This window comes from Somniosus microcephalus, chromosome 32 (assembly GCF_052327205.1).
Source record: "Somniosus microcephalus isolate GS21.2 chromosome 32, FLI_Smic_1.0, whole genome shotgun sequence".
In the NCBI taxonomy this organism is placed as follows: Eukaryota; Metazoa; Chordata; class Chondrichthyes; order Squaliformes; family Somniosidae; genus Somniosus; species Somniosus microcephalus.
The window spans coordinates 9,120,613-9,146,406 of NC_141018.1; the positions used below are offsets into that span (position 1 = coordinate 9,120,613).

The 25,794-nt window shown below is 43.3% G+C and overlaps 1 protein-coding gene across 3 annotated transcripts in view; it reads left to right on the forward strand.

Annotated features, from left to right (window-relative positions):
• Nucleotides 1-25,794, forward strand: part of vps13c (vacuolar protein sorting 13 homolog C) — a 339,126-nt gene that overhangs the window by 131,517 nt on the left and 181,815 nt on the right. For all 3 annotated transcript variants that reach the window (XM_085972079.1, XM_085972080.1, XM_085972081.1), the window contains 7 exons: nucleotides 734-813; nucleotides 977-1,036; nucleotides 7,329-7,494; nucleotides 13,877-13,993; nucleotides 19,568-19,671; nucleotides 23,553-23,720; nucleotides 25,449-25,753. In XM_085972079.1, the coding sequence (XP_085828205.1) occupies nucleotides 734-813; nucleotides 977-1,036; nucleotides 7,329-7,494; nucleotides 13,877-13,993; nucleotides 19,568-19,671; nucleotides 23,553-23,720; nucleotides 25,449-25,753 (1,000 nt within the window). The remainder of the gene's footprint in view (nucleotides 1-733; nucleotides 814-976; nucleotides 1,037-7,328; nucleotides 7,495-13,876; nucleotides 13,994-19,567; nucleotides 19,672-23,552; nucleotides 23,721-25,448; nucleotides 25,754-25,794) is intronic.

Genomic DNA, 25,794 nt, shown 5'->3' on the forward strand with positions numbered 1-25,794 from the left:
GTTATACAGGCCCTAAACCAACCGATCCCTGGTCAAGCTGAGTAATTCTGTTTGGCTGTTGTACAACATGAGTTGTGGTGCTCTGAGTTTTTCAGTTGCACAGGAAGAGGTTGAAAACCACAACTTCCATGATTCATCCCTTGTGCACAATGCCAACAGGACTGGAACTCCTTGATTCATCCCTTGTGCACAATTGCCAACAGGACTGGAACTCCTAAAGCCCGGGACTCTGAGCTTAACCTCCAGGTGCTGGAGAGAGTGGATAATCATTTGCAGGGTAACGTTTTGCAGGCATTTCTAGCATTTTCAGTTATTTTTCAGTTTTATGTAATGTTTTTAGCTGCATGAGCTGTCTGTAGTGGGGAAGAAAAATGGAAGCCAAAGCCAGTTGGAAAAGATTACTTGGATCGGTTGGTTTAGGGCCTGTGTAACCAATACAAGGTTAACGTTACATAAGGTTTAATTACATAGATATATGTGGGGAAATAACTTGACGTTGAGTAAGCTCCCCCAGCCTTGCATTAATAATCAAGTGATACGGAGATCGGGCAGGAAAGTGGAGTTGAGGTCGAAGATCAGCCAAGATCTTGCTGAATGGTGGAGCAGTCTCGAGGGGCCGCATGGCCTACTCATAATCCTAATTCTTGTGTTCTAATAAGTAATGTTTTAAATCTTTATATATTTTATGAACAATATATGCTAAAACTGGATTTGGTGGCTTTGTGTTCTCCAGATGACCAAAATCAGAAGCTTCATTTGATCAGTTGTGCAGATACACCAGGTTCAGATCTTCTGAAAGTGGAATACATTAAGGTTATGTATTATTCTTCCATTAAACTTAGCCTATACTTAAAATATAGATGTAGTGGTTCCAGTCAGTTACAAATCTTTTTATATAAGTTCCTATTAATCAGCATTTGCTCTTCGTATGTCAGTACTGAAGTAAATTTAAATTTTTTTTTAAATGTTGTTGCAGGCTGATAAAAATGGTCCACATTTTAAAACGAATTACGACAGCACTCAACAAATGCTCAAGGTAAGCACTTTGTTTCAAAACAATTTGGACAATATCTTGGAAACACAATGGCTCGATGGAGAACACTGGTTTAACAGCGAATCCTTACAAAATTTGTTTTGGCAAATAAGAGTAACGCTTAGAAACCTGGCCTAACATGAGCTTTATTCACAAGGACATGAATTTTTGATGGTAGGAAATAAAAACCCACAAAACTGACTCATACGAATAAAGAAAATGTCATCCCATTTATTTTTTTGGTTATACGACATTCACGTATTTAAAAATTGTTGAAGGGCATTTGTTCGAGTTTCTGAACTCGGTGTAAATGTAATCTATTTGTTAATGTCAGATATAATAGGGTGTATGATTTCCTAAAGTGACTCACTTATCATTTATAGGTTAAGACTGAATAGTGGTCAAATTAATACATTTTAATTGAATGGTGTGCAATACAGTATAAAGGGATGGCATTTATTCTGGTTATATGTATAGTACATTAGTGGCGTGAGCTCATAACTAGGTCAAATGCCATCCCTTTGTATGGTCTATAGATATCACTGCTTTGAGCTCACAGACCATACAAAGGGATGGAATTTGGCCTACTTCTATGTAGAATAGCGGTGTTGGCTGCGTGAGATCATAGCAACATTAAGAACACTTTCTCTTGTGTTTGTCTAAGGAAAAAGTTTGTTAATTTAACTGTCAAAGCTTGAAAAATTACAACACTCTCCTAACAATAAAATCTCTTTGCATTTCATTTAAATCCTTAAATATTCCACCCTGCACCAAGCAATGATCTTGGTGCACTTAAAGTTCCAAATATTGACTTGACATGATTGCATTAAAATGAAGAATTTGGCACCAAATTCTGTGATGTTGAAGAAGAAGTTGTTGGAAATCCCTGTTTGAGTTTCAGAGGAGAAGCAACATTTATCTGGCGTGGTTCCTTTCATTCTCCTCTGCCACCTGTTTCATATTACTTGGGTAGCGGAGTTGCCACTGAGATTGGTCAGCTGCACACGTCAAACCTTGTGACAGCGGCTGGAAAGTGTACGTTGCTCAGCATTAATCAGCACCAAGTAAACATTGCAAGATCGCTGCAAAGTTTTAAAACGTTGTGGCTTGGCGATCACTTTTTTAATGTAATTTGTTCTTCTGTACACAGTTTGTGGGGAATTACTTTGATTTTTATGATTAAAAGAATAACATTGGGCATCATTCGAATTTAATTGGAGCAAACACATTTTCTTTCATGAAGGGAGCCAGTGTGCCTTTCAGCTGTGATACTTGTGTTAGGTTAATGTCACCTCTTAATCATCCTTGTCAAAATCATTGCATCTCTCTTGTTTCATGGTCTCAAAGGCATGTGCCTTTGTATGTTTGTATGTCTGCGTGTTGAACTGAAAAGCTGTGCTCGTTCGCTGTTTTGTTGAATACAGTTTCTTTGACTTCAGGCATCGAATTAGGACAGGACAAAGCCACACCCAGCTCAGTCGACCCTGAAAAGTCCTCCTCACTAACATCTGGGGACTGGTGCCAAAGTTGGGAGAACTGTCCCACAGACTAGTCAAGCAACAGCCATTGTCCCAGACTCCTCCGTCGCCATCCCTGGGTGTATCCTGTCCCACCGCCAGGACAGACCCACCAGAGGTGGGGCATAGTGGTACAGTTGGGTGGGAGTGGTCCTGGGAGCAGTGTCCCCTCTAAGATGCACGGCTGCGCAGCAATAGGAAAAGTACGCTCACCAGCTGTTCCATTGTATGTACCGCGCATGCGCAGAAATTTAAAGGGACAGCACAGTAAAAGTAACAGGCCGCGCAGAACAAAGCGCAGCTTACAGAGAACAATACCTGGGAGTCCTTAACATGACTCCAGACCCAATGAAGTCTCGTGGCATCAGGTCAGACATGAGCAAGGAAACCTCCTGCTGATTATCACCTACCGCCCTCCCTCAGCTGATGAATCAGTTCTCCTCCATGTTGAACACAACCTGGAAGAAGCACTAAGGGTCGCAAGGGCACTGAATGTACTCTGGGTGGGAGACTTCAGTGTCCATCACCAAGAGTGGCTTCATCTCTGACTGAGCTGGCCAATTCCTGAAGAACACAGCTGCCAGACTAGACTTGCGGCAGGTGGTGAGAGAACCAACAAGAGGGAAGAACTTAATTGACCTTGTCCTCGCCAATATACCTGCCACAGGTGCATCTGCCCATGACAGCATTGGTAGGAGTGACGAAGTTCCATCTTCACACTGAGGACACCCTCCATTGTGTTGTGTGGCATTACCACCATTGCAAATGGAATAGATTAATAACAGATGTAGCAGCTCAAAACTGGGCATCCACGAGGCGCTCTGGATCATCAGCAGCAGAATTGTATTCCAACACACAGACGACTACATACATGTGAAACAGCAGAAGCAGCATGCTATACACAGAGCTAAACGATCCCGCAGCAACCACGTCAGAACAAAGCTCTATGGTTCTTCCACATTCAGTCACGAATGGTGGTGAACAGTTAAGCAACTAACAGGAGGAGGCTCCATGCGCATACCTATGCTCAAAGATGACGGAGCCCAGCACGTGAGTGCAAAAAACAAGGCTGAAGCATTCGCAACAATCTTCACTCCTAAGTGAATGACTCTTCTCGGCCTCCTTCTGAGGTCCCCACCATGACAGATGCTGGTCTTCAGCCAGTTTGATTTACTCCACATGATATCCAGAAAAGGCTGAGTGCACTGGATACAGTGAAGGTTATGGGCCGTGACAACACCTCGGCTGTAATGCAGAAGCCCTATGCTGCAGAACTAGCCGTGCCTCTAGCCAAGCTGCTCCAGTACAGCTACAACACTAGCATCTACCCGATCATGTGGAAAATTGCCCACGTGTGTCCTGTCCGCAAAAAGCAGGACCAATCCAACCTGGCTAATTTACCACCTTATCCGCTTAATTCTAATCATCAGTAAAGTAATGGAAGGAGTCATCAACAGTGCTAGCAAGCGGCACTTATTCACCAATAACCTCACTGATGCTTAGTTTGGGTTCCGCCAGGACTATTCGGCTCCAGACCTGGTCCAAACATGGATACAAGAGCTGAATTCCAGAGGTGAGGTGAGAGTGACTGCCCTTGACATCAAGGCAGCATTTGACAGTGTGACATCAAGGAGCACTAGTAAAATTGAAGTCAATGGGAATCAGGGGAAAACTCTCCAATAGCTCGAGTCATACCTAGCACAAAGGAAGATGGTTGTGATTGTTGGAGGCCAATCATCTCAACCCCAGGATATCACTATAGGAATTCCTTAGGACAGTGTCCTAGGCCCAACCATCTTCAGCTGCTTCCTCAATGACCTTCCCTCCATCATAAAGTTAGAAGGGGGATTGTTCCCTGATGATTGTACAGTGTTCAGTTCCATTTGCAATTCCTTAGATAATGAAACAGTCCGTACCTGTATGCAGCAAACCCTGGACAATATCCAGACTTGGGCTAGGCAATGACCATCTCCAGCAAGAAAGAGCCTAACTACCTCCCCATGACATTCAATGGCATTACCATCACCAAATCCCCCACCATCAATATCCTGTGAGTCATCATTGACCAGAAACTGAACTGGACCAGCTACATAAATACTCTGGCTACTAGAACAAGTCTGTAGCGAGTGGCTCACCTCCTGACTCCCCAAAGCCCCTCCACCACATTCATAGAAACATAGAAGATAGGAGCAGGAGTAGGCCATTCGGCCCCTCGAGCCTGCTCCGCCATTCAATGAGACCATGGCTGATCATCCAAAGATGCAAGTCAGGAGTGTGATGTAATTCTCTCAACTTGCCTGAATGGGTGCAGCTGACATGACGCTCAGCTTAAACATTCACTACCTCCAGCACCGACGTACTGAGGATGCATTGACAGGATCTTGACCGGGTCAAAATCCTGGAACATCCTACTTAACCACATTATAGGTGTACCTTCACCAGGTGGACAGCAGCGGTTCAAGAAGGTCCACCACCACCTTGAGAGCAATTAGGGATGGACAATAAATGCCGGTTTTGCCAGTGATGGCCACATCCCGAGAATTACTTTATTAAAAAAAAAAGGCACCCATACCCTAGATGAAGGAGGAAATATTTTCAGCGGCCTTCTCTCTCACTCATTTTAAATTTTTTCAAATAAAGCTCATCAAATGAACTTGCCTTGCAAAGGCTGGCTACCTGATGAGATGCTGTGATAATTGTTCTCAGCCTGGGGCACTGAAGTGTGACGTTACGGCTCTCGGGATAGGTTCTGAGTATATCAAACAGCCCAGTGTTTTCCCTGGAGAGGTGACGGATGCTAGATTTTAGATCTGCACACTTCAGCATTGTTTCAATGTGCAGTCTCAGAATTTGAGAGATGACCCTGATGGGAGGCCAGCCACTCTGTGGTAAGCTCCACGTGAAAAAGCAGCTGCAACAAAAGGATGAGGGGAATAGGGAGGAAGTATTTTTTCCATTCCACATTGCATTTATTTTGATGCACCTTCTCAACTATCTCTTGTAATCTCTCACATCTGCTGTCTGTACTTTATCACCGGTGTACCTCCTGTTGTTTATAAGTTGTGATCCAACTTCTAAGTCATCCAGACAAATTCGTAATGAATTGAGTGTATGTTGAAAAGATTGCGATATAACACATGCTTGTCTTGTTTCTGATCCATTTTACTAAATCACTACTACACCTTACTGCTGTTGCTTGTGCTCAGTAAAGATTCCTAATAAGTCTCTTTTTTTCTTTCCGAAGTTCTAAAGCTATAGAACTATGTTTCACGCAGTTAAACATTTATAATTTATGAAGTGTAGATGCATTTCTTTCTTCGTTTCTATTGCTCACTCGCAATGCATACCCAAACCAGACATCTGCCTGTGTTTCTTTCCTGCTTCTAAAATAATGCTGTGTCTCTCTGTTGCAAATGCTGTTTCCTTTTAATTTTTGTAAGATCTTTAGCAGCAGTTTCACGGAATGAATCATGGAATGGTTACAGCACAGAAGGAGGCCATTTAGCCCGTCAAGCCCGCGCTGGCTCTCTCCAAGAGCACTTCAGCTAGTCCCACTCCCCCGTCCTTTCCCTGAAGCCCTGCAAATTCATTTCCTTCAGATACTTGTCCAACTCCCTTTTGAAAGCCACGATTGAGTCGGCCTCCACCACCCTTTCAGGCAGTGCAATCCAGATCGTAACCACTCGCTGCGTAAAAAAGTTTTTCCTCATGTCGCCTTTGGTTCTTCTGCCAATCACTTTAAATCTGTGTTCTCTGGTCCTTGACCCTTCCGCCAATGGGAACAGTTTCTCTCTATCTACTCTGTCCAGACCCCTCATGATTTTGAACACTTCTATCAAATATCCTCTCAACCTTCTCTGCTCCAAGGAGAACAACCCCAGCTTCTCCAGTCTATCCACATAACTGAAGTCCCTCATCCCTAGAACCATTCTCATAAATCTTTTCTCCACTCTCTCTTAAGGCCCTCACATCCTTCCTAAAGTGCGGTGCCCAGAATTGGACACACTACTCCAGTTGAGGCCGAATCAGTGTTTTATAAAGGTTTATCATAACTTCCTTGCTTTTGTACTCTATGCCTCTTTATGAAGCCCAGGATCCTGTCTGCTTTTTTAACCGCTTTCTCAACCTGCCCTGCCACCTTCAATGATTTCTGCACATATACCCCCAGGTCTCTGTTCATGCACCCCCTTTAGGATTGTACCCTTTCGTTAATATTACATTTTGGTAAGAAGAATGAGGAGAGGTATCACTTCGCACTTTTCTGCGTTAAATGTCATCTGCCACGTGTCCGCCCATTCCACCAGCCTGTCTATGTCTTCCTGAAGTCTATCACTATCCTCCTCAGTGTTGACTATACTTCCAAGTGTTGTCATCTGCACATTTTGATTTTGTGCCCTGTACACCCACGCCCAAGTCATTAATATATATCAAGAAAAGCAGTGGTCCTAGTACCGACCCCTGGGGAACACCACTGTATACCTTCCTCCAGTCCGGAAAACAACCGTTCACCACTACTCTCTGTTTCCTGTCACTTAGCCAATGAATTGAGAGTGATGGTTATATGTTCCCCTCTTACTGTGGCTTTTAATTTTTTTTGAACAAGTAGCATGAATATATTTGATAAAATCCATGGATTACAAAAATAATTTTAGAAAGCAGAAGGCAAATGTACATACAACTGTTCCAAAATCTAAAGTTCGATTGCAATGCATTGTTGTAATCTGTTATAATTATCAACAAATAGAATGGATTGCATTTTGATTTTTTTTAATCAACAGGTCACATTTTCTTCTCTTAATTTTCTGCTGCACACAAAAGCTTTACTTTCAACCATCAATTTCCTGACAACAGTTGTCCCGTCGGGCAACGTGGGCTCTGTTGATGAGGATCATGAGACAAAGGTGCAAATACAAGAGCAGGATAAAGGAGTTGCTACAAAAACAGGTACATGACATTGCCAGGACTTTGTTCGAATTTTTTTGGTGAATTGGAATACTGTATGCAAGTACTTATAAATGGCGAGAGAAATCACCAGCAACCAAGCTGTACACTGCAGACTCCCTTCTCCTTTCTAATAGCGGATAATATTTTTGCTGGTATTGCCGTTCCATAGTTTAATTCAGTTTGATTTATGGTAGCTAAAATGCCATTTTTGTCCTCTTTGTGCGTAGCAAAGACTAAGGTCACCACAATCAATGTACCTCAATTGATCTGTTGCATTTTTTATTTTAGTATATGCTTATCTCTCCTGAGGATTATCTCCACCTTCTCCCCTCTTCTGGAAGTTATGATCTGTCGAGGTCCAGTTCTGGGGCACTGGTGCCGATGCAGCCACTTTTTTGTTGGGATTCTGGGCAGTCAGAGGGGGCATGATATTTCCCATAGTGGGTAGGGTGGGGCATCGCAGCTTCGCCCTGTTTGCATTTGCCTAGTTAACAGTGGCTGCACTTCAGAAGTAATTCATGGGATGTGAAACACTTCCATTCAGCTGCCCCAATGAAAGTGCTGGGAACTGAGCCTGTGAAACAATGCTATGTGTCCATGCTCAAATCATGAAGTGTAGGCAATAAGAGCCAAACTAAATTGCTTAAAAATATTCTTGAAGGGATTACGACTGCTTTAAAAATATATAAACAATATCTTATAATATTGCTCAATTATTTCTGTCAGCTACAGGAACTAATGTCAGAAGATATGAAACACTTGATATAAATGCAAGTTGCTCGTTACTTGTATTCAGTAGCACATTTTTTCGCTGCCTTTTTGAATTGTTCACATTTTGTCAGTCAGATATTTGGTTATATTAATGCATAAGTGGCTATTTGAGCCTTTACTGACTGCGCTTTGTAGGTGTGACACCTCTGAGGAGACATTTTCAGATCTGATGCTTTGCATGGAAAAAATTAACAGGCACTTGGACAGGTTTAAGTTAATTAAGGAGAGCCAGCATGAATTTGTAAAAGGCAGATTGTGTTTGACTAATCAAATTGAATTTTTGTTGAAGTAACAGAGAAGGTTGATGAAGGTAATGCAATGGATGTTGTCTGTATGGATTTTAAGAAAGTGTTTGACAAAGTACCACATAAAAGGTTGGTAAACAAAATTGAGGCTCATGGAATAGGAGGGTCAGTGTCAGCTTGGCTAAGAAATTGGCTTAAGGACAGAAAACAGCAAGTTGTGGTAAATGGTTGTTTTTCAGACTGGAGGATGGTAGACAGTGGTGTTCCCCAAGGGTCAGTGCTGGGGCCACTGCTTTTTTTGATATATATAAATGACGTGGATATTGGAATACAGCGTAAAATTTCAAAATTTGCTGATTGACACCAAACTTGGTGATGAGGAGGATACCAATCGACTGCAACAGGACATAGGCAGAAAAGTGGCAGATGGAATTTAATACAGAGAAGTGTGAGGTGATGCATTTTGGCAGAATTGATAGGAAGAGGCAATACAGCCTTAATGGCACTGTTCTAAAGAGCTTGCAGGGACAGAGGGGCCTGGGGGTTCACATGCATAGATCTTTGAAGGTGGCAGGAGATATTGAGAGAGTAGTTAGCAAAGCATAAGGGATCTTGGGCTTCATAAATAGAGGTATTGAGTACAAAAGTAGAGAAGTTATGCTGAACCTTTATAAAGTACTGGTTAGGCCACAACTGGAGTATTGCGTCCAGTTCTGGTCACCACACTTTAGGAAGGATGTGAAGGCTCTTGAGAGGGTGCAGAGGAGATTTAGCAGAATGGTTCTGGGGATGAGGGATTTTAGCTACAAGGACAGGTTGGAGAAGCTGGGGTTGTTCTCCTTGGAGCAAAGGAGGTTGAGGGGGGATTTGATAGAGGTGCACAAGATTATGACCGGTTTGGACAAGGTAGACAGTGAAAGACTGTTCCCATTAGCTGATGGTACAAGGACTAGGGGACACAGATTTAAGGTTTTGCGCAAGAGATAAAGGGGGGATGTGAGGAAAAACTTTTTGACGCAACTAGTGGTGAGGACCTGGAACTCGCTGCTGAAAAGGGTGGTGGAAGCCGAGACGATCAATGATTTCAAAAGGAAATTGGATAGGCACTTGAGGGAAATAAACTTGCAGGACTACGGGGATAGAGTGGGGGAATGGGACTGACTGGATTGCTCTACAGAGAGCCGGCACGGACTCGATGGGCTGAATGGCCTCCTTCTGTGCCGTAATGACACTATGCATGCTAGATGCAATTCGTTAAATTGGGTTTCTTTTTCAATTGAAATTGTTTGCATATCCCCCCTTTTTATCCAGTGCCCAAAATCTTAGGTCTGTGTCCCCTAGTCCTTGTACCATCAGCTAATGGGAACAGTCTTTCTCTGTCTACCTTATCCAAACCAGTCATAATCTTGTACACCTCGATCAAATCTCCCCATAATAATTGGGAAAACACAGCGAGTTTGCAAATGTTCTTTGATCCTTGCCCAGTCTTAGCTGGTCATTAGGTGCATTTCTGTGTGATGAAAATGTTCATCTGGCTGACTGCTCCTCCTCCTCCTCCTCCAGTGTTAATTTAGGCCTACTGGGACTCCATGATATGATCATGTGTGGAGTGGTGTACCAGCTAGAGCACCAACAAATTCATCCTCGGCTTCTTGAGTATCTATTTACTTGTACAATGTAACATGCAACTTTAAAAAAAAAAAAAAATCATCACAAGGTGGGCATCCTTCTGATCAGGATTGATCTTTTCATCGCCTTTTTATTTTGTTGGCATTTTTTGCTTTGCGTAGTGTTCAGCTGAGTGGAAGTATTGAACAATGAAAGTGCTGGGAACTGAGCCTGTGAAACAATGTCATGTGTCTATGCTCAAATCATGCAAGTGTAGGCAATAAGAGGCAAACTACATTTCTTAAAAGTATTCTCCTTGAAGGGATTATGGCTATCTTAAAATATATCAACAATGTCTTCTAATATTGCTCAATTATTTCTGTCAGCTACAGGAACTAATGTCAGAAATCAAAACAGAAAATGCTGGAAATACTCAGCAGGTCAGGCAGCATCTGTGGAGGAAAATAGAGTTAACGATTCAGGGCGATGACCTTTCGTCAGAACTGGAAAAACTTGGCGATGCACCAGATTTTAAGCAAGTGCAGGAGCAGGGAAAGGAGGGAGGGGCGAAAAAAACAGAAGGGAAGGTCTGTGATAGGGTGGAAGGCAGGAGTGATTAAATGACTAAAGGTATGATTGTACAGAGCAAAAGGAGATGGTAATGGGACAAGTGAAGAAACAAAAGATGGGTCGAGAAGAGGTGTAAATGGGAATAGCAGAATTATCAACAGCTGCCATGTGAAAAAATAGGGGCAGAGGTTATGATCTGAAATTGTTGAACTTGAAGTCGAGTCCAGGAGGCTGTAAAGTGCCTAATCGAAAGATGAGCTGCTGTTCCTCGAGCTTCCATTGAGCTTCGTTGGAACAGTGCAAGAGGTCAGAGTGGGAGTGGAGTGGTGACTTCAAGTGACAGGTGACCGGAAGCTCGGGTTCAGGGTAACGGAATGAACGGAGGTGTTCCGCAAAGCAGTCATTCAATCTGCATTTGTTCTCCAATGGAGACCGCATCGTGAGCAGCGAATACTAAATTGCAAGAAGTACAAGTAAATCACTGTTTCACCTGGAAGGAGTGTTTGGGGCCCTGGACAGTGGGAAGATAGGAGCTAAAAGGGCAGGTGTTGCATCGCTTAAGGAGTGGACCAGGGTGTCTCGTAGAGAGCAGTCCCTTCGGAATGCTGAAAGGGGAGGAGGGTAAGATGTGTATGGTGGTGGAAATGGCGGAGGATGATCTGTTGAATGTGGAGAATGGTAGGGTGAAAGGTGAGGACAAGGGAAATCCTATCGTGGTTCTGGGAGGGAGGTGAAGTGGTGAGGGCAGAAGTGCGGGAAATGGAGCTGAACAGGTCGAGAGCCATGTCAACCATGGTAGAGGGGAATCCCCGGTTGAGGAAAAAGGAAGCCATGTCGGTAGCATTAGTATGGAAGGAGGCATCATCCGAACAGATGCACCGGAGACGGAAAAACTGGGAGAATGGAATAGAGTCCTTACAGGGGTGGGAGGTGATGTGCCTCAATAAATCCAAGACTCGATGTTAGCGAAACAAAACAAGGCTTTTATTGACTTAGAAGGTAACACACAGGAGAGAGGTATCTTCCATCCAGAGCTCTGCCGTACTGGATGTGCTGCAGGCTGGGCCAGCTTACATAGGGGCCAGGTATGGGCGGAGCCCTACACATAGTACAATACAATGGGCCAGGTATGGGCGGAGCCCTACACATAGTACAATACAATGGTGAGGAAACGGAACAGAGGTAAGGGAAATGAAACTGAAACCAACCACAGTCACAGGCAGTGATGAATGGAATATTTCATCACAGGAGGGCGTGTAGTCCAGGTAGCTGTAGGAGTCAGTGGGCTTATAGTGGATGTTTGTTGATAGTCTATCCCCAGAAATGGAGACAGAAGTTGAAGAGGGAAGGGAAGAGTCGGAACTGGGCCATGTGAAGGTGAGGGAAGGGTGGAAATTGGAAGCAAAGTGAGTGAAATTTTCTAGTTCAGACGAGAGCAGGAAACGGCACTGATATGGTCATCAATGTACAGGAAAAAGAGGTGAGGGAGGGGACTTGAGTATGCCACGAAAAGGCAGTCATAGCTGGGACCCCTGCGGGTTCCCATAGCAACATCTTTAATTTGGAAGAAGTGAGTGGAGTCAAAGGAGAAGTTGTTCAATGTGAGAACAAGTTCATCCAGGCGGAGGAGGGTGGTGGTGGATGGGGACTGGTTGGGCCTCTGTTCAGGAAGAAGCGGAGCGCCCTCAGGCCATCCTGGTTGGGGGATGGAGGTGTAGAGGGATTGGACGTCCATAGTGTAATGGGGATGGTTGGGGCCAGGAAACTGTTAAAAAGTGGCGGACAGTGTCGGAAGAGTCGCCAATGTAGGTGGGAAGAGACTGGACAAGGGGAGAAGAAATAGAGTTGAGATAGGAAGAAATCAGTTCTGTGGGGCAAGAACAGGCTGAAATGATGGGTCTACCAGTGCAGTCCTGTTTGTGGATCTTGGGAAGGAGGTGGAAGCGGGCTGTGCGGGGTTGGGGGACTGAGGTTGGCGACCGTGGAGGGAAGATCTCCAGAGGAGATGAGGTCAGTGACTGTCTTGGAAACGATGGCCTGATGTTTGGTCGTGGGGTCATGGTCCAGGGGGAGGGAGGAGGAGGTATCAGAGAGTTGGCGTTCAGCTTCCGCATGGTAGAGATCAGTTCGCCAAACAACAGCGCCACCCTTGTTAGCAGGTTAATTTCAGAATACATATAGATGTCAGAATATAAATAGATTACTTCCCGTCTCTTTCATTTTCAGTTCCCTTAAAAATGATTGTTTGTTCACAAAGTTGTACCACAGAATTGTTACTTTTGCTGTGCAGCTGTCTCCGTCTGTCTCTGGCCCAGTTAGAATTAGGGCCCATCAATAATTCCACCTTGTCAGGCAACTTACTGTGCTCATTATTTTGCCAGCTGTAGTAGTCTTGAAACAGAAATTAAAATCATGAAGGGGAAACATTCACCATCCACTGGGGGGTACCTTTGTATCCCTGTGAGAATAATGTAATGATTCCTTAACACTAATCCTTATTCTAGTGTATGGTACATTTTATCTCGGGTCATTTTTTTCATACTGTGCATGCAACAGAATCTAGAGTCAAATAAATGTCTAAATTAAATGTTCACCTATTTCACAAACAGTACTCCAGGAAGAAATAACCTTTTTATCTGAAGTATTTATACCTACACTGTTCCAATGACGCTTGAGGAACAGCACTTCATCTTTCGATTAGTCACTTTACAGCCTTCCGGACTCAGCATAGAGTTCAACAATTTCAGATCATAACCTCTGTCCCCATTTTTACGGATGACAGCTGTTGATAACTCTGCTATTCCATTTACACCTCTTCTAGACCCATCTTTTGTTTCTTTACTTGTCCCATTACCATCTCCTTTTGCTCTGTACAATCATACCTTTAGTCATTTAATCTCTCCTGCCTTCCGCCCTGTCACAGACCTTCCCTTTTGTTCTTTCCTCCCCCCCCCCCCCCCCCGCCGCCCTTTCCCTGCCTCTGAACTAGCGTAAAACCGGTTGTATCTCTAACTTTTTCCAGTTCTGACGAAAGGTTAACATGAAACGTTAACTCTGTTTCTCTCTCCACAGATGCTGCCTGATTGGCTGAGTATTTTCAGCATTTTCTGTTTTTAATTTGTTACCATTGTATGATTTTGATATAGCTATTGAGAAATCATCTGAATATCTTGAACTCTTTTCAACAGTTTTGAAAAGCTCAAGGGATACTGACCTGGTTGATTTCAAGATGTTTGCCATGATGGATGCATTTAATGTGGCTGTATGTGATGAGAAGTGCAGTATTGCAGACATTCGAGTGCAAGGTAAGGCGTGCGTTGAGTGAAAACCAGCACTATGTTGTTTTATTCTTTCTTTGTCGCTTTTCAAATTTACAAACTTCCTTTTAAGATTTGATTGCTATGATTTTAGTTCACACTGGAATGGCTACCTGTAGCACAGGCCAGCACAATGATCCACTTTTGTTCTAAAAACAACTTTAGTCATTCTGATTTATTAACTTGTTCCCCATTAAAAACCTACATTGCAGTGGTGTTGTCACTGTAACTGTGTGCTGGAATGTCTAAGTAGTTTGAAAACATACTTTTGAAAATACCAGTGCTTTCACTATTGAGAGAGATCTGGTGAATAGAATAGATTAAAAAAAAACGAAATTAAATGACTGAAATTATCGAAGTCCAATGCCTTTCGATAGGCATCACTTGCCAATCACTCATGCCCCAAGTTCTGCTCAGGATCTCATTACTTTTGCCAAAGACTGGTGACAGCCCATAACACAACCTTTCCTTCAGTTTCCAAACAAGATCTTTTTAGTACCTTTCTCTAACTCGCAGGTTGGTTGTTCCCACAGGTCTTTCTGCTCCTTGTACCGGCTTAGCGGCCCTCTCCTCAATGTCCCCAATTTTTACCAATGGCGAGAAATTATTGTCCTGTTTGCCTTGTCCCTACAGCTGAAAGAACTGTTCAAGTATCACATTGTCAAATTTTCTTACCATTATTCCCCTTCTCCTTTCTTGCACCACTACTGTCGCACTTGATCTTTGAAACCATACTGTCTCAGAAGTGCCTTGGGTAGTTTTTCTGAGTTTTCTGTCCCCAATGTTGCTCTACTTTTCCCACATCATCTTCTTACTGCTATCCACTCCATGCCTATCTACCGGGTTCTTCCTCTTCCATCATTTGCCGAACAGGCACTTGATGCCAGGGTTGCTGGTAGAGATTAAAAAAAAAAAATTCATTTATTGCCCATCCCTAACTGCCCTTGAGAAGATGGTGGTGAGCCACCTTCTTGAACTGTTGCAGTCCGTGTGGTGAGGGTACTCCCACAGTGCTGTTGGGTAGGGAGTTCCAGGATTTTGACCCAGCGACGAAGAAGGAACAGCGATATACTTGTAAGTCAGGATGGTGTGTGAGTTGGAGGGGAACTTGAAGGTGGTGGTGTTCCCATGCGCCTGCTGCCCTTGTCCTTCTAGGTGGAAGAAGTCGCGGGTTTGGGAGGTGCTGCCAAAGAAGCCTAGGTGAGTTGCTGCAGTGCATCTTGATCAGCAACGGGTACCTCGGGTGATTTTCCTCTCCCTAACCAATGCCCATTGAGTCTACATATAGAGCCTCTACCATCACCCCGTCTGAGGTCAACTAACTCAGCAGAGTCCATGGATCAAACCTCGGAGCATTTGTGGTTTGTATGGTTCATAACCAGCTCTGCCATTGAGCCAGCTATCCTCGAGACACTTAACTCAGCAGACCATGCTCGCAAAAACCCTGCCTGACTTGCACAGCGTTGACTGCCCTGCATATAGTAAAACACATGTAGGTTTTGTGCCAGTTTGTGCATTAAGGTGGAAACACTATTGCAGAATAAAAGCTTCTCTGTGGAGGGAGGTGATGCTTTTGAGAGCTGGGTCTCAGGGTTCACAATGAAAGAGTGATGCTCTAACTTTCTACTGCACTTGTGATTTTTTTTGTTAATTGAACACTGGGTTGAGCAGCAGAATTTCTTTTTGTCCAAACTGACAACCAGATTACACAACAGAGGTTGGCTGAAAGAAATTGGGGATTAGAATAATCATAGAATGGTTACAGCACAGAAGGCGGCCATTTGGCACGTCAAGCCCGTGCTGACACTCAGCTAGTCCCACTCCCCTTGCCCTTTCCTCGTTGCCCTGCATTTATTTTTCCTGCAGATACTTATCCAACTCCCTTTTGAAAGATAAGATTGAGTCTGCCTCCACCACCCTTTCAGGCAGTGCATTCCAGATCTTAACCACTCAGTGTAAAAAAAAAAGAAAAAAAAAAAAAAAGTTTTTTCTTACGTCACCTTTGGTTCTTTTGCCAATCATCTTAAATCTGTGTCCTCTGGTTCTCGACCCTTCTGCCAATGGGAACAGTTTCTCTCTATCTACTCTGTCCAGACCCCTCATGAGACCACACCCGGAGTACTGTGTGCAGTTTTGGTCTCCTTACCTAAGAAAGGATATACTTGCCATAGAGGGAGTGCAGCGAAGGTTCACCAGACTGATTCCTGGGATAGCAGGACTGTCGTATGAGGAGAGATTGGGTCGACTAGGCCTGTATTCACTAGAGTTTAGAAGAATGAGAGGGGATCTCATTGAAACGTATAAAATTCTGACAGGGCCAGACAGACTGGATGCAGGGAGGATGTTCCCCTGGCTGGCGGGGGGGGGGGGGGGGGGCGGTCTAGAATGAGGGGTAACTGTCTCAGGATACGGGGTAGTACATTTAGGACTGAGATGAGAAATTTCTTCACTCAGAGGGTGGTGAACCTGTGGAATTCTCTACCACAAGGCTGTGGAGGCCAAGTCACTGAATATATTTAAGAAGGAGATAGATAGATTTCTAAAAGCAAAAATTTGCTGGGGTATGGGGAGAGAGCGGGAATATGGTATTGAGATAGAGGATCAGCCATGATCATATTGAATGGTGGAGCAGACGCGAAGGGTAGAATGGCCTACTCCTGCTCCTATTTTTTAATGATTTTGAACACCTCTATCAAATCTCTCAATCTTCTTTGCTCCAAGGAGAACAACCCCAGCTTCTCCAGTCTATCATAGAAACATAGAAGATAGGAGCAGGAGTAGACCATTCGGCCCCTCGAGCCTGCTCCGACATTCAATGCGATCATGGCTGATCATCCAAATTCAGTACCCTGTCCCTGCTTTCTCCCCATATTCCTTGATCCCCTTAGCCTTAAGAAATATATCCAACTCCTTCTTGAATATATTTAATGAATTGGCCTCAACTGTCTTCTGTGGTAGAGACTTCCACAGGTTCACCACTCTCTGGGTGAAGAAATTCCTCTTCATCTGTCCTAAATGTCTGACCCCTTATCCTTAGACTGTGACCCCTGGTTCTGGACTCCCCCGCCATCGGGAACAGCTTTCCTGCATCGAGTCTGTCTAGTCTTGTTAGAATTTTATAAGTTTCAATGAAATCCCCTCTCATTCTTCTAAACTCTAGCGAATATAAGCCTAATTGACCCAATCTCTCTCCATACGTCATTCCTGCCATCCTAGGTATCAGTCTGGTGAATCTTCGCTGCACTCCCTCCATGGCAAGAACATCCTTCCTCCGATAAGGCGACCAAAACTGCACACAATACTCAAGGTGCGGTCTCACCAAGGCCCTGTACAACTGCAGCAAGACATCCTTGCTCCTGTACTTTAATCCTCTCGCTATGAAGGCCAGCATACCATTTGCCTTCTTAACCGCCTGCTGCACCTGCATGCTTACCTTCAGCGACTGGTGCACAAGGACACCCAGGTCTTGTTGCACTTCCCCTTTTCCCAATCTATTGCTGTTCAGATAATCTGCCTTTTTTTGCCACCAAAGTGGATAACCTCACACTTATCCACATTATACTGCATCTGCCCAATCGCCCAACCTGCCCAAATCTTACTGGAGTTTCTCTGCATCCTCCTCACAGCACATGCGCCCACCCAGCTTTGTGTCATCTGCAAACTTGGAGATATTACATCTAGTTCCCTCTTCTAGATCATCATTAATATATATTGTGAATAACTGGGGTCCTAGCACTGATCACTGTGGTACCCCGCTAGTGGCAATCAGAAAAGAACGGCAGTCTTTAAGCCAATAGGAGCAGGGAGGGAACTTCAGAAGGAATATTAGAAAATGTTAAAGACAATGTATGTGATAAGTTTGAAGGATTGGACATGAATGAATCCCCTGGGCCACATGGCACATTTCTTCCAGTGCTGAAGGAGAACAGAGAGTAAACTAGCCAGGCACTGGCTGCAGCAATGAATGGCTCATTGAGTACTGGAGAGCTCCAGCAGCACGGGAATCTCCAAGATGTAGTGTAAAATGAGAGCGAAGTAAAACCCAGGTAACGACGAGCCATTCGCCTTAAACCAGCACTGGGTAAAATACAGAGACTGTAATGAGGGGTCCCTGTATAGTCATTGCTGAATAAGTAATGGACTGGATTTAGAAAGAAAAGCCTTCTGAGCATCTTGGCAGACACAAATATTGGGAGAATGAGGAATTGTAATGCAGGTAACTTTCAGACCTGATTTTTATGTACATTCGGTAAAATTTGAAGATAAAATTCTGATTTAAAAAAAAAAAAAATTAAAAAAATTGTGTGCTCCTCTTAAGGTGAGATATGCTGGTGTGAGGAAATGGAACACTTTCCGTTTCAGGGACCCAGTGCCCTCATTGAGCACTCCCAGATCAGGTACAGCATAGTTAGATCTCGACTAAATCTTCAAATGTGCCCCAACCTGAAGAGCACCCCCTCCTGTACCAGCGTGGTATATATTTTTAATACCCAACCGGTCATCTTGTTGGTTTGTCTGAGTGAGATTGCTGATCTGCTGAATTGAGAGCAGTAATCAGCTGTGGGACCAGACCCATTTGGAACTGATTTAATACTGCCTAGGCTCATTTTATAAAGGACCTTTTCACCCTGTCAATCTAAGCTGGATTTGAATCCAAGACACAGAGTTGAAAAGCCAGTGCCTAACCACAGCACCAAAAATCTGGTTTTTTTTATGGAGGAGCACTTGGCAGAATTTGTTAAACTTTCAGTGGAAGATGCAATTGATTTAGTTTTAAGTAAATGTAATCGTTCTATTGTGTGTACAAGGGGTGCACAATATGGTCTTATCCACCTTGACGGAAATGTAAATGTCTTCTCTACATATAGTATGGAAGTGACTTTGCCATTCACATTTCTTATTGTTCGCATTGTAGAATTAAAAGGCAGTCTCATAGTTTTGGTGATCTTAAAAAAAAAAAAAAAAAAAAAAAATTTAAAAAAAGTTTGATTTTTGCAACAACACAAAAATCAGAAAGATACAGTTTCCTCAGCTGATTGGTAGGTAAGAAATCCTTTGTGTGGCACAGTTTCCCATTGTTGAAAAAGCCAGCGCAGGAATCTACACGTGTCCGGGAACATGTCTAGGCACCTCGCTGAAAACTTTCATTTAACAATAGTCCCCCAATCCAAACTTTAATTTTTTTTTAATAAATAAGCTAAAATTATACATAATTGACATCCAGAGGAATTATTTATTTTACTTGCTTGTTAAATGGCAAAATAATGCCGGTTTCCCTATGAGCAAAATTGGCTGTCACATTTACCCTCAATGTGATGGCACTGGGGAAAGTAATGCTATGTGCTTTAGGACATCCTGATAGATGTGTTAAGGTGATATATAAATGCAAGTTCATTACATGCTGCAGTTTGATACTGTATTAGGATGTGGTGTTAGCGTAAGTTTTGAAATGTACAATGAAAGGTGTAGCCAAACAGTGCATGTACATCACCATTATTAACCTCACTTTACCCAAATTACTGTTTCTGTAGTAATTATTGAATGATTTATATAACCATACAGGTTTGGATGCATCCGTTTCAGTGCAGTCAAAGCAGACGGAAGTCTTTGCCAGGCTTCGGGATATCGTTGTTACAGATGTTGACTCAAAGACTCTACATAAAAAGGTAATTTTGTTAGATGTTGTGATGGAATTTCTTTGGGTGAGCATCTGACTTCATTTGCAAGAGTGCTGTACATCAGTGCAAGATAGTTGTGGTCGACATTTTCAGTTCACTTCCGTCATTGCCACCATTTCAGTGCTTACCAGTTGTATGTGATGGGTGAAATTGGCTTCGAGATTTTATTTTTGCTGCATGAGATGGCTCCTGCCCGCTGTGGTACAAAGTGGTGTCCAATCTTTGCAGGACTCCAAAGTAATGGAAAACGTTGCTATGTGAGATTATTTGCACCAGAATTAATAGCTGCCACTGTGTATTTGGGATGAATAGAGTGAACTCAAACTTCGTTCCCTAGACACCGATTCCATCCCCCTCCCTGGCCACCGTCCCGGACTGTTTGCAACCTCAGCATTGTATTTGAACAGCAGCTGAGCTTACAACCCCATATCCTCTCCATTGCAAAGATCGCTTACTTCCACCTCCGTAATATTACCCGTCGTCATTCTTGCCTTGGCCCATCTGCGGCTGAAACCCTTAACCGTGCATTTGTTACCCCTAGACTCGACTATTCTAATGCTCTCCGGGCCGGCCTCCCACCTTCCAGCCTCCTTAAACTTGAGCTCATCCAAAACTCTGCTGCCCGTATCGTAATTTGCATCAAGTTCCATTCTCCCATCATCCCTAGGCTTGTTGACCTACATTGGCTCCCGGCCCACCAATCCCTCAATTTTAAAATTCTTATCCTGTTTTCAAATCTCTCCATGGCCTCGACCCTCCCTATCTCTGTAACCTCCTTCACATCTGCAACCACCCTGGAACTCTGCATTCCTACAACTCTGGCCTCTTGTGCATTCCCCACTTCTTTCACCCCACCATTAGCAGCTGTGCCTTCAGCCATCCAGGCCCTAAGCTCTGGAATTCCCTCCCTAACCCTCTCCGCTTGGTGTCAGTTGTTGTATGATTACGGTCCTGTGAAGCACTTTGGGATGTTTTACTATGTTAAAGATGCTAAATAAATTCTAGTTGAACAGAGTGCAGTCTTTACTTTGTTTGACAGAAAACAAGATTAAAAAAAAAAGCCATACCTGAAATAAGCACCAAAAATCAGTAAAATAAATGTCAAAAAGCCTAATTAAATACAAATGGCTTGTGTGTATTTAATCAGCTTAACTAGTAAAAGGTGACTGTAGTTCAAGGTAGTGAACTGATGTACTGGCATAGTGTGCTGCTATATAATTCGTTTATTACTGTGATTAATAAATATTTATTCATTTATTGCTACAGTGACCTCCAACTCCAGTGCAGTAAATTGTCCTCTAACTCGATTATTCTAATATTCTACTAGCTGCCATGGGTGATTGCTTGTTGTGTATATGTAGTTTGCTCTGGTATAAACCCAGTAAATTTGGACTTGCGAGGATTCGGTCCTGTATGAACACAGCAATATTTATTAGACAGTGAAAATTTCTTGATTTATATATGCAAAGTGATGGTTTGAATTTGCCAAATGTTTTGTGACCGCATTCTTAATCTGCAATAAAACAATGGCTGTAACTGCAAATCATACAGCCAATGATAAGATAAATATGAACAAGAATGACCATTTTTAGTTGATCCTTCCAGAAAGCCCCTGCAGTTTCCCCTCCAATCAACCCAGCCAGCATCCAACTGTAGAAATAATTCCAGGATTTCCACCTCCACTACATTACCTGGAAGACCACGTAGATCATTCTGTGTTGAGAAATACTTCTCATCAGTGCAAGTAACTCCAACAACTGTCCTCTGACACTGGGGGCAGTTTTAACCTAACCCAACCGTCAGGGAAACTTACCATTGATTTCACCGGAGAGTGATGTTGGGCGGGGTGTAAATCCGGCGTTCCACCCGATCCCATGGGTTTTCTGCCCGCCAAGTTAGGTTAAAATTACCTATGATTTAGACGTGTTCTTAAATGTCTTCAGGGTATGATGCAATGTAGGAAAGTACGGAGACAATGTTGTACTCTTTTAGTGTGCAGTGTTGGTGTTCTGAGGAATTGATGTATAACTATGATTTTAATAATACACTAGAACATACTTTTGATCTGCTAAGGGAAATTTACGATAAAACTGTACTTGCCGTGGGGTGGAGTTGGAAATTAAAGCACTTAATGGATGTATTTGTTTCTCCATGTGAAGAATTTCTGAGTCCATGTAAGTGTGCAAGTTTTCACTCCAGGACCCTGGTGTCCACGCTTGGTGAATTTTTATAAAGGGTATGTACACCAGGCTGGCCAGCTTTACATGGAACAATCAAGTTTCTTGGTAAATTAGAAAAAAGTTCTTCCAGCTGTGCGAATGCAAAATCTAAAAGCTATGGACAGACAAGCTGCAACAAAGGAAGTTTCACCAGCACTGAAGTCAATTTGATGGGCAAGAAACACTGGCTAGGATAGGAGCCAGATTTAATTCTGGCAGCCTCGTCTATCTCTCTCTACCATTTGGCATGAAAAACGTCAATATCATTGGCGGTTAGATGGTGTGATGGCAAAAGTGCCAGAATATTAAACTGAAATGTCAGGTGAAACGGGGACCGTGGACCCATGTTTTGTGAATGGCTGGTGAGGGAGCACACTCCTTCTCAGCGTAGCTGTTGGACATTTTCCATGCTTAAGCGTCTCTGGAGAGACCAGCACAAGTGGCAACGTATGTAAGCAGAGAGTAATTATGCTCCTGTGTGCAGCCCTGGTTTTTGGTTTTCCCAGTTAGGAAGGGTGTGATTATTTCACTTGCAGGCCATCCTGTTTCTATTCTGTGTTGCAGGTTCCAGTGAGTAACAATGCAAACATGATGGTGTAGGTGACTATAGACCTGCTCAAGACCCTTGTGAAGCACCATGACAGAGAAATGCAACATGTGTTGAATTCTTCTGGTTGATATTTGGTTCTGTCCATCTGTGTGGTCTGCACAGCATGCATGTCCTTTTTCTGATGCCCAACAGCACCTTGCGCTATGGGCATCATCAGAAATGTTAGCGCTCAGTACTGCACCGGCTTTCCAAGCACTGCATGATGGTTCTCGTTAAGAGCCCAAGTAAAGCTCAAGGTAGTGACCGAGCTCCTGTTGGCACAAAGCCAGCTTTTCCAAAAGCGCTAATTTTCAGGGCATTGACTTGGAGCTGGATGCTGATGTTTAGAACTTTTGCTTTAGGTAGTACCTTAACATGTTTGTTGAATTTGAGATAAGAGGCGGCTGTGACCAAGCAATCAGCCATGAGATGCTGTCTGATTCTGATCACAGCCCGTTCCGAGGAGGAATCTGCTGCGATCAAACAACCAACACCTGAGGGGCCATTTTTGATAAAACAGACGAGATTACGGGGTGATTTGATAGGGCTGAATTATGAAGGAATAGGACAAGGTAGATGGGAACAAACTGCCTCCAGTGGTCGAGGGGTCCAGAACGAAGGGATGTAGATACAAGAATAAATGGAAGAGATTTAGAAGCAGGAAAATCTTTTTGATACAGAGGATTGTGAGGCTGTGGATGCACTAGCAGAGGTCGTGGATGAAGCAGTGACCCTGTCAACATTTAAGAATAGGTTAGAGAGGTGGATGAAGGAACGGGGATAAAGGGATCTGGGAGCGGGGATCTGAGACTTGGAATTTGGACTCATGCTCTTGTGACTGATAAACAACAGCAGGGACTCGTTGGGATGAAGAGCCTGTTCCCATATTGTAATTTCTATGTAATTCTGTGTAAGTTATGCAGACTATGGGCTCTGCCTCTTTCTGCAGTGCAGCAACGGTGACTATTCTGGCCAACCTGGAGGCTCAGGTTGAAAGACAACTTCGGAAAGTTTGTTTGAGATTTTGATGCAATTAACTGTTGTACCTCCTACTTTTCTAGGCTGTCTCCATTGTTGGAAATGAAGTGTTCAGCTTTAATATAACCTTGTATCCGAATGCTATCGACGGTGAGAACTATGCTGATATGTCAAAGGTGGATGGCAAGGTCACATTACGAGTTGGCTGTATTCAGATTATATATCTACAAAAGTTCATCATGTCATTGCTGGTAAGGCCAGTGTAACACCAATTCAAACTTATTCATTGTTATGAAATGAATATCTAGCTCTTGTTAAATATTATTTTCAGTTTTTAAACTTTTTATCTTTTTGCGTAAAATTCAGTGAACGACTTCCCCCCCAAATTTATTTTGGCCCCTTGGTAAAGTGTCTGCGGAGAATATCGGTTTATCCAATACCCCCTTTTCAAATATTTTTCACTTCATTCAATCATTATTTTGTCACTGTTCTCTGTTAATCTGATGTAAATGCTGCTTCTACCTCCAGTCATGGAGTGGCATTGACAGATCATCCTGATGCTGTCTGCTGTATTGTACATCTTGTAGGGGAAAGGGGGAGAAGATTTGAATTTGAAATATAACTGAAGTAATAGTTGAGTAAACTTTGTTATATTTGTCATAATCTCTGCAAAGGTAGTTGGCGCAGTGCTGGTTATTTTGGCGACTATATAGCTTGGTGTCCGCTTGTTTCAGTGGTCGCACTCTCGCTTCGGCGTTGGACAGCTGTAGGTGCAAGTCCCAGTCCAGGACTTGAGCACATAATCGAGGCTGGCACTAACTGAGGGAGTGCTGCATTGTCTGAGATGCCATCTTTTGGATGAAACTGCAAGGCAAAGCCCACCTCTGCCTATTGAGTCCATTGCAAAATATTCCAAGGCACTTTTTTGAGTAGCAGGGAGATCTCCCAGTATTGTAACCAGCATTCATCCCTTCAGAAAATCGACAGGTTATCTGGCAAGTTATCTCATCGCTGTTTGTGGAATTTTACTGTGGGTAAATTATCTGCGTGGTTTCCCACAGAACCAGTCACTACACCTCAAAAGAAATTGATTGGTTGTGAAGCGCTTTGGGACATCTTGAGGATGTCAAAGGTGCTATACAAATGCAGCCTTTTTTATTCCTTGCGTTCTGTGCAAGGAGTGCTGGATAGTCCAAAGTTTTCACATGAGAACATGTTGTGACTCGTTAACTCAAAAGATAGGCTGTAACTTTCATTTAGAGTTTAGTCAAAAGTAGGTATTCAATCTGTTTTATATCACAGACTAGATTTACATTGTCAAAGGCTCATGGTAAGTCGAAGGATGCACTGTTTTTCTAAGAACAGGAGCATTAGACCGCGTAGTGCTCACTGTAATTTTGGTGCTAAAGTGTAGGTTTGACTTCCTTTGAAGGCTACAAACCATTGGTTTGAATGTGGTTTGACATCAGTGATCAGGTCAGACTGACTTTTTCCAGTTTTAAGGCCGTAGTTGAATTGTTAAAAATGAGTCGAGGTGGATCAGTTGTTTTGTGCAGGGAGTCGTGCAGATTGGAAAGTGCTCGTCATTTTCAGGTAAAAATCTGCGCGCACCCTATATTCAAGTGTGACACAGAATTTGACTGCGATTCTTTTGATATGTGATGGACAGGAAATCCAGACTTGCCGCTCTGATTTTCTGCTAATGCGCTCGCTCCCCAGCCTGTGATTATCTGCCTGTTGATTTTCATCCCGATTCCCTACAGCAGTGGTCCTGCAGTCACCACTGGGGTCTTGTAGACTCATGCACTGGCAAATGACTTGATTTTTTTTCTGGTACAGACTAAGTATAGGTAAGCAGAAATAAACAGAACTCCAATACATTTACTGAAAGGAAAGCAATTTTTTCTAATGTACTCCACTGGAATTGAACCTATGTCTCAAATATGGACGTACTGACTCTTGGTACCTGTTTACTGTAGAACTTCTTCGACAACTTCCAAGCAGCAACGGAAGCGTTAAGTGCTGCCACGGCACAGGCGGCAGAAAAAGCAGCCTCCAGCGTGAAGGATTTTGCCCAGAAGAGTTTCCGACTGGCCATGGACATTAATTTGAAAGCTCCGGTTATCATCATCCCCGAGTCCTCCACCTCGATGAACGCCTTGGTGGCAGATTTGGGTTTGATAACTGTTCAGAATAGATTCACTCTGATCGTAGACGAGGGGTTTTCGGTGCCACCTGTGATGGACATCATGGATATTCACCTAACACAGCTGAAACTTTCGAGGTAAATTTTATCTTTTACACCTTGTATCTAATTGCTTTTAG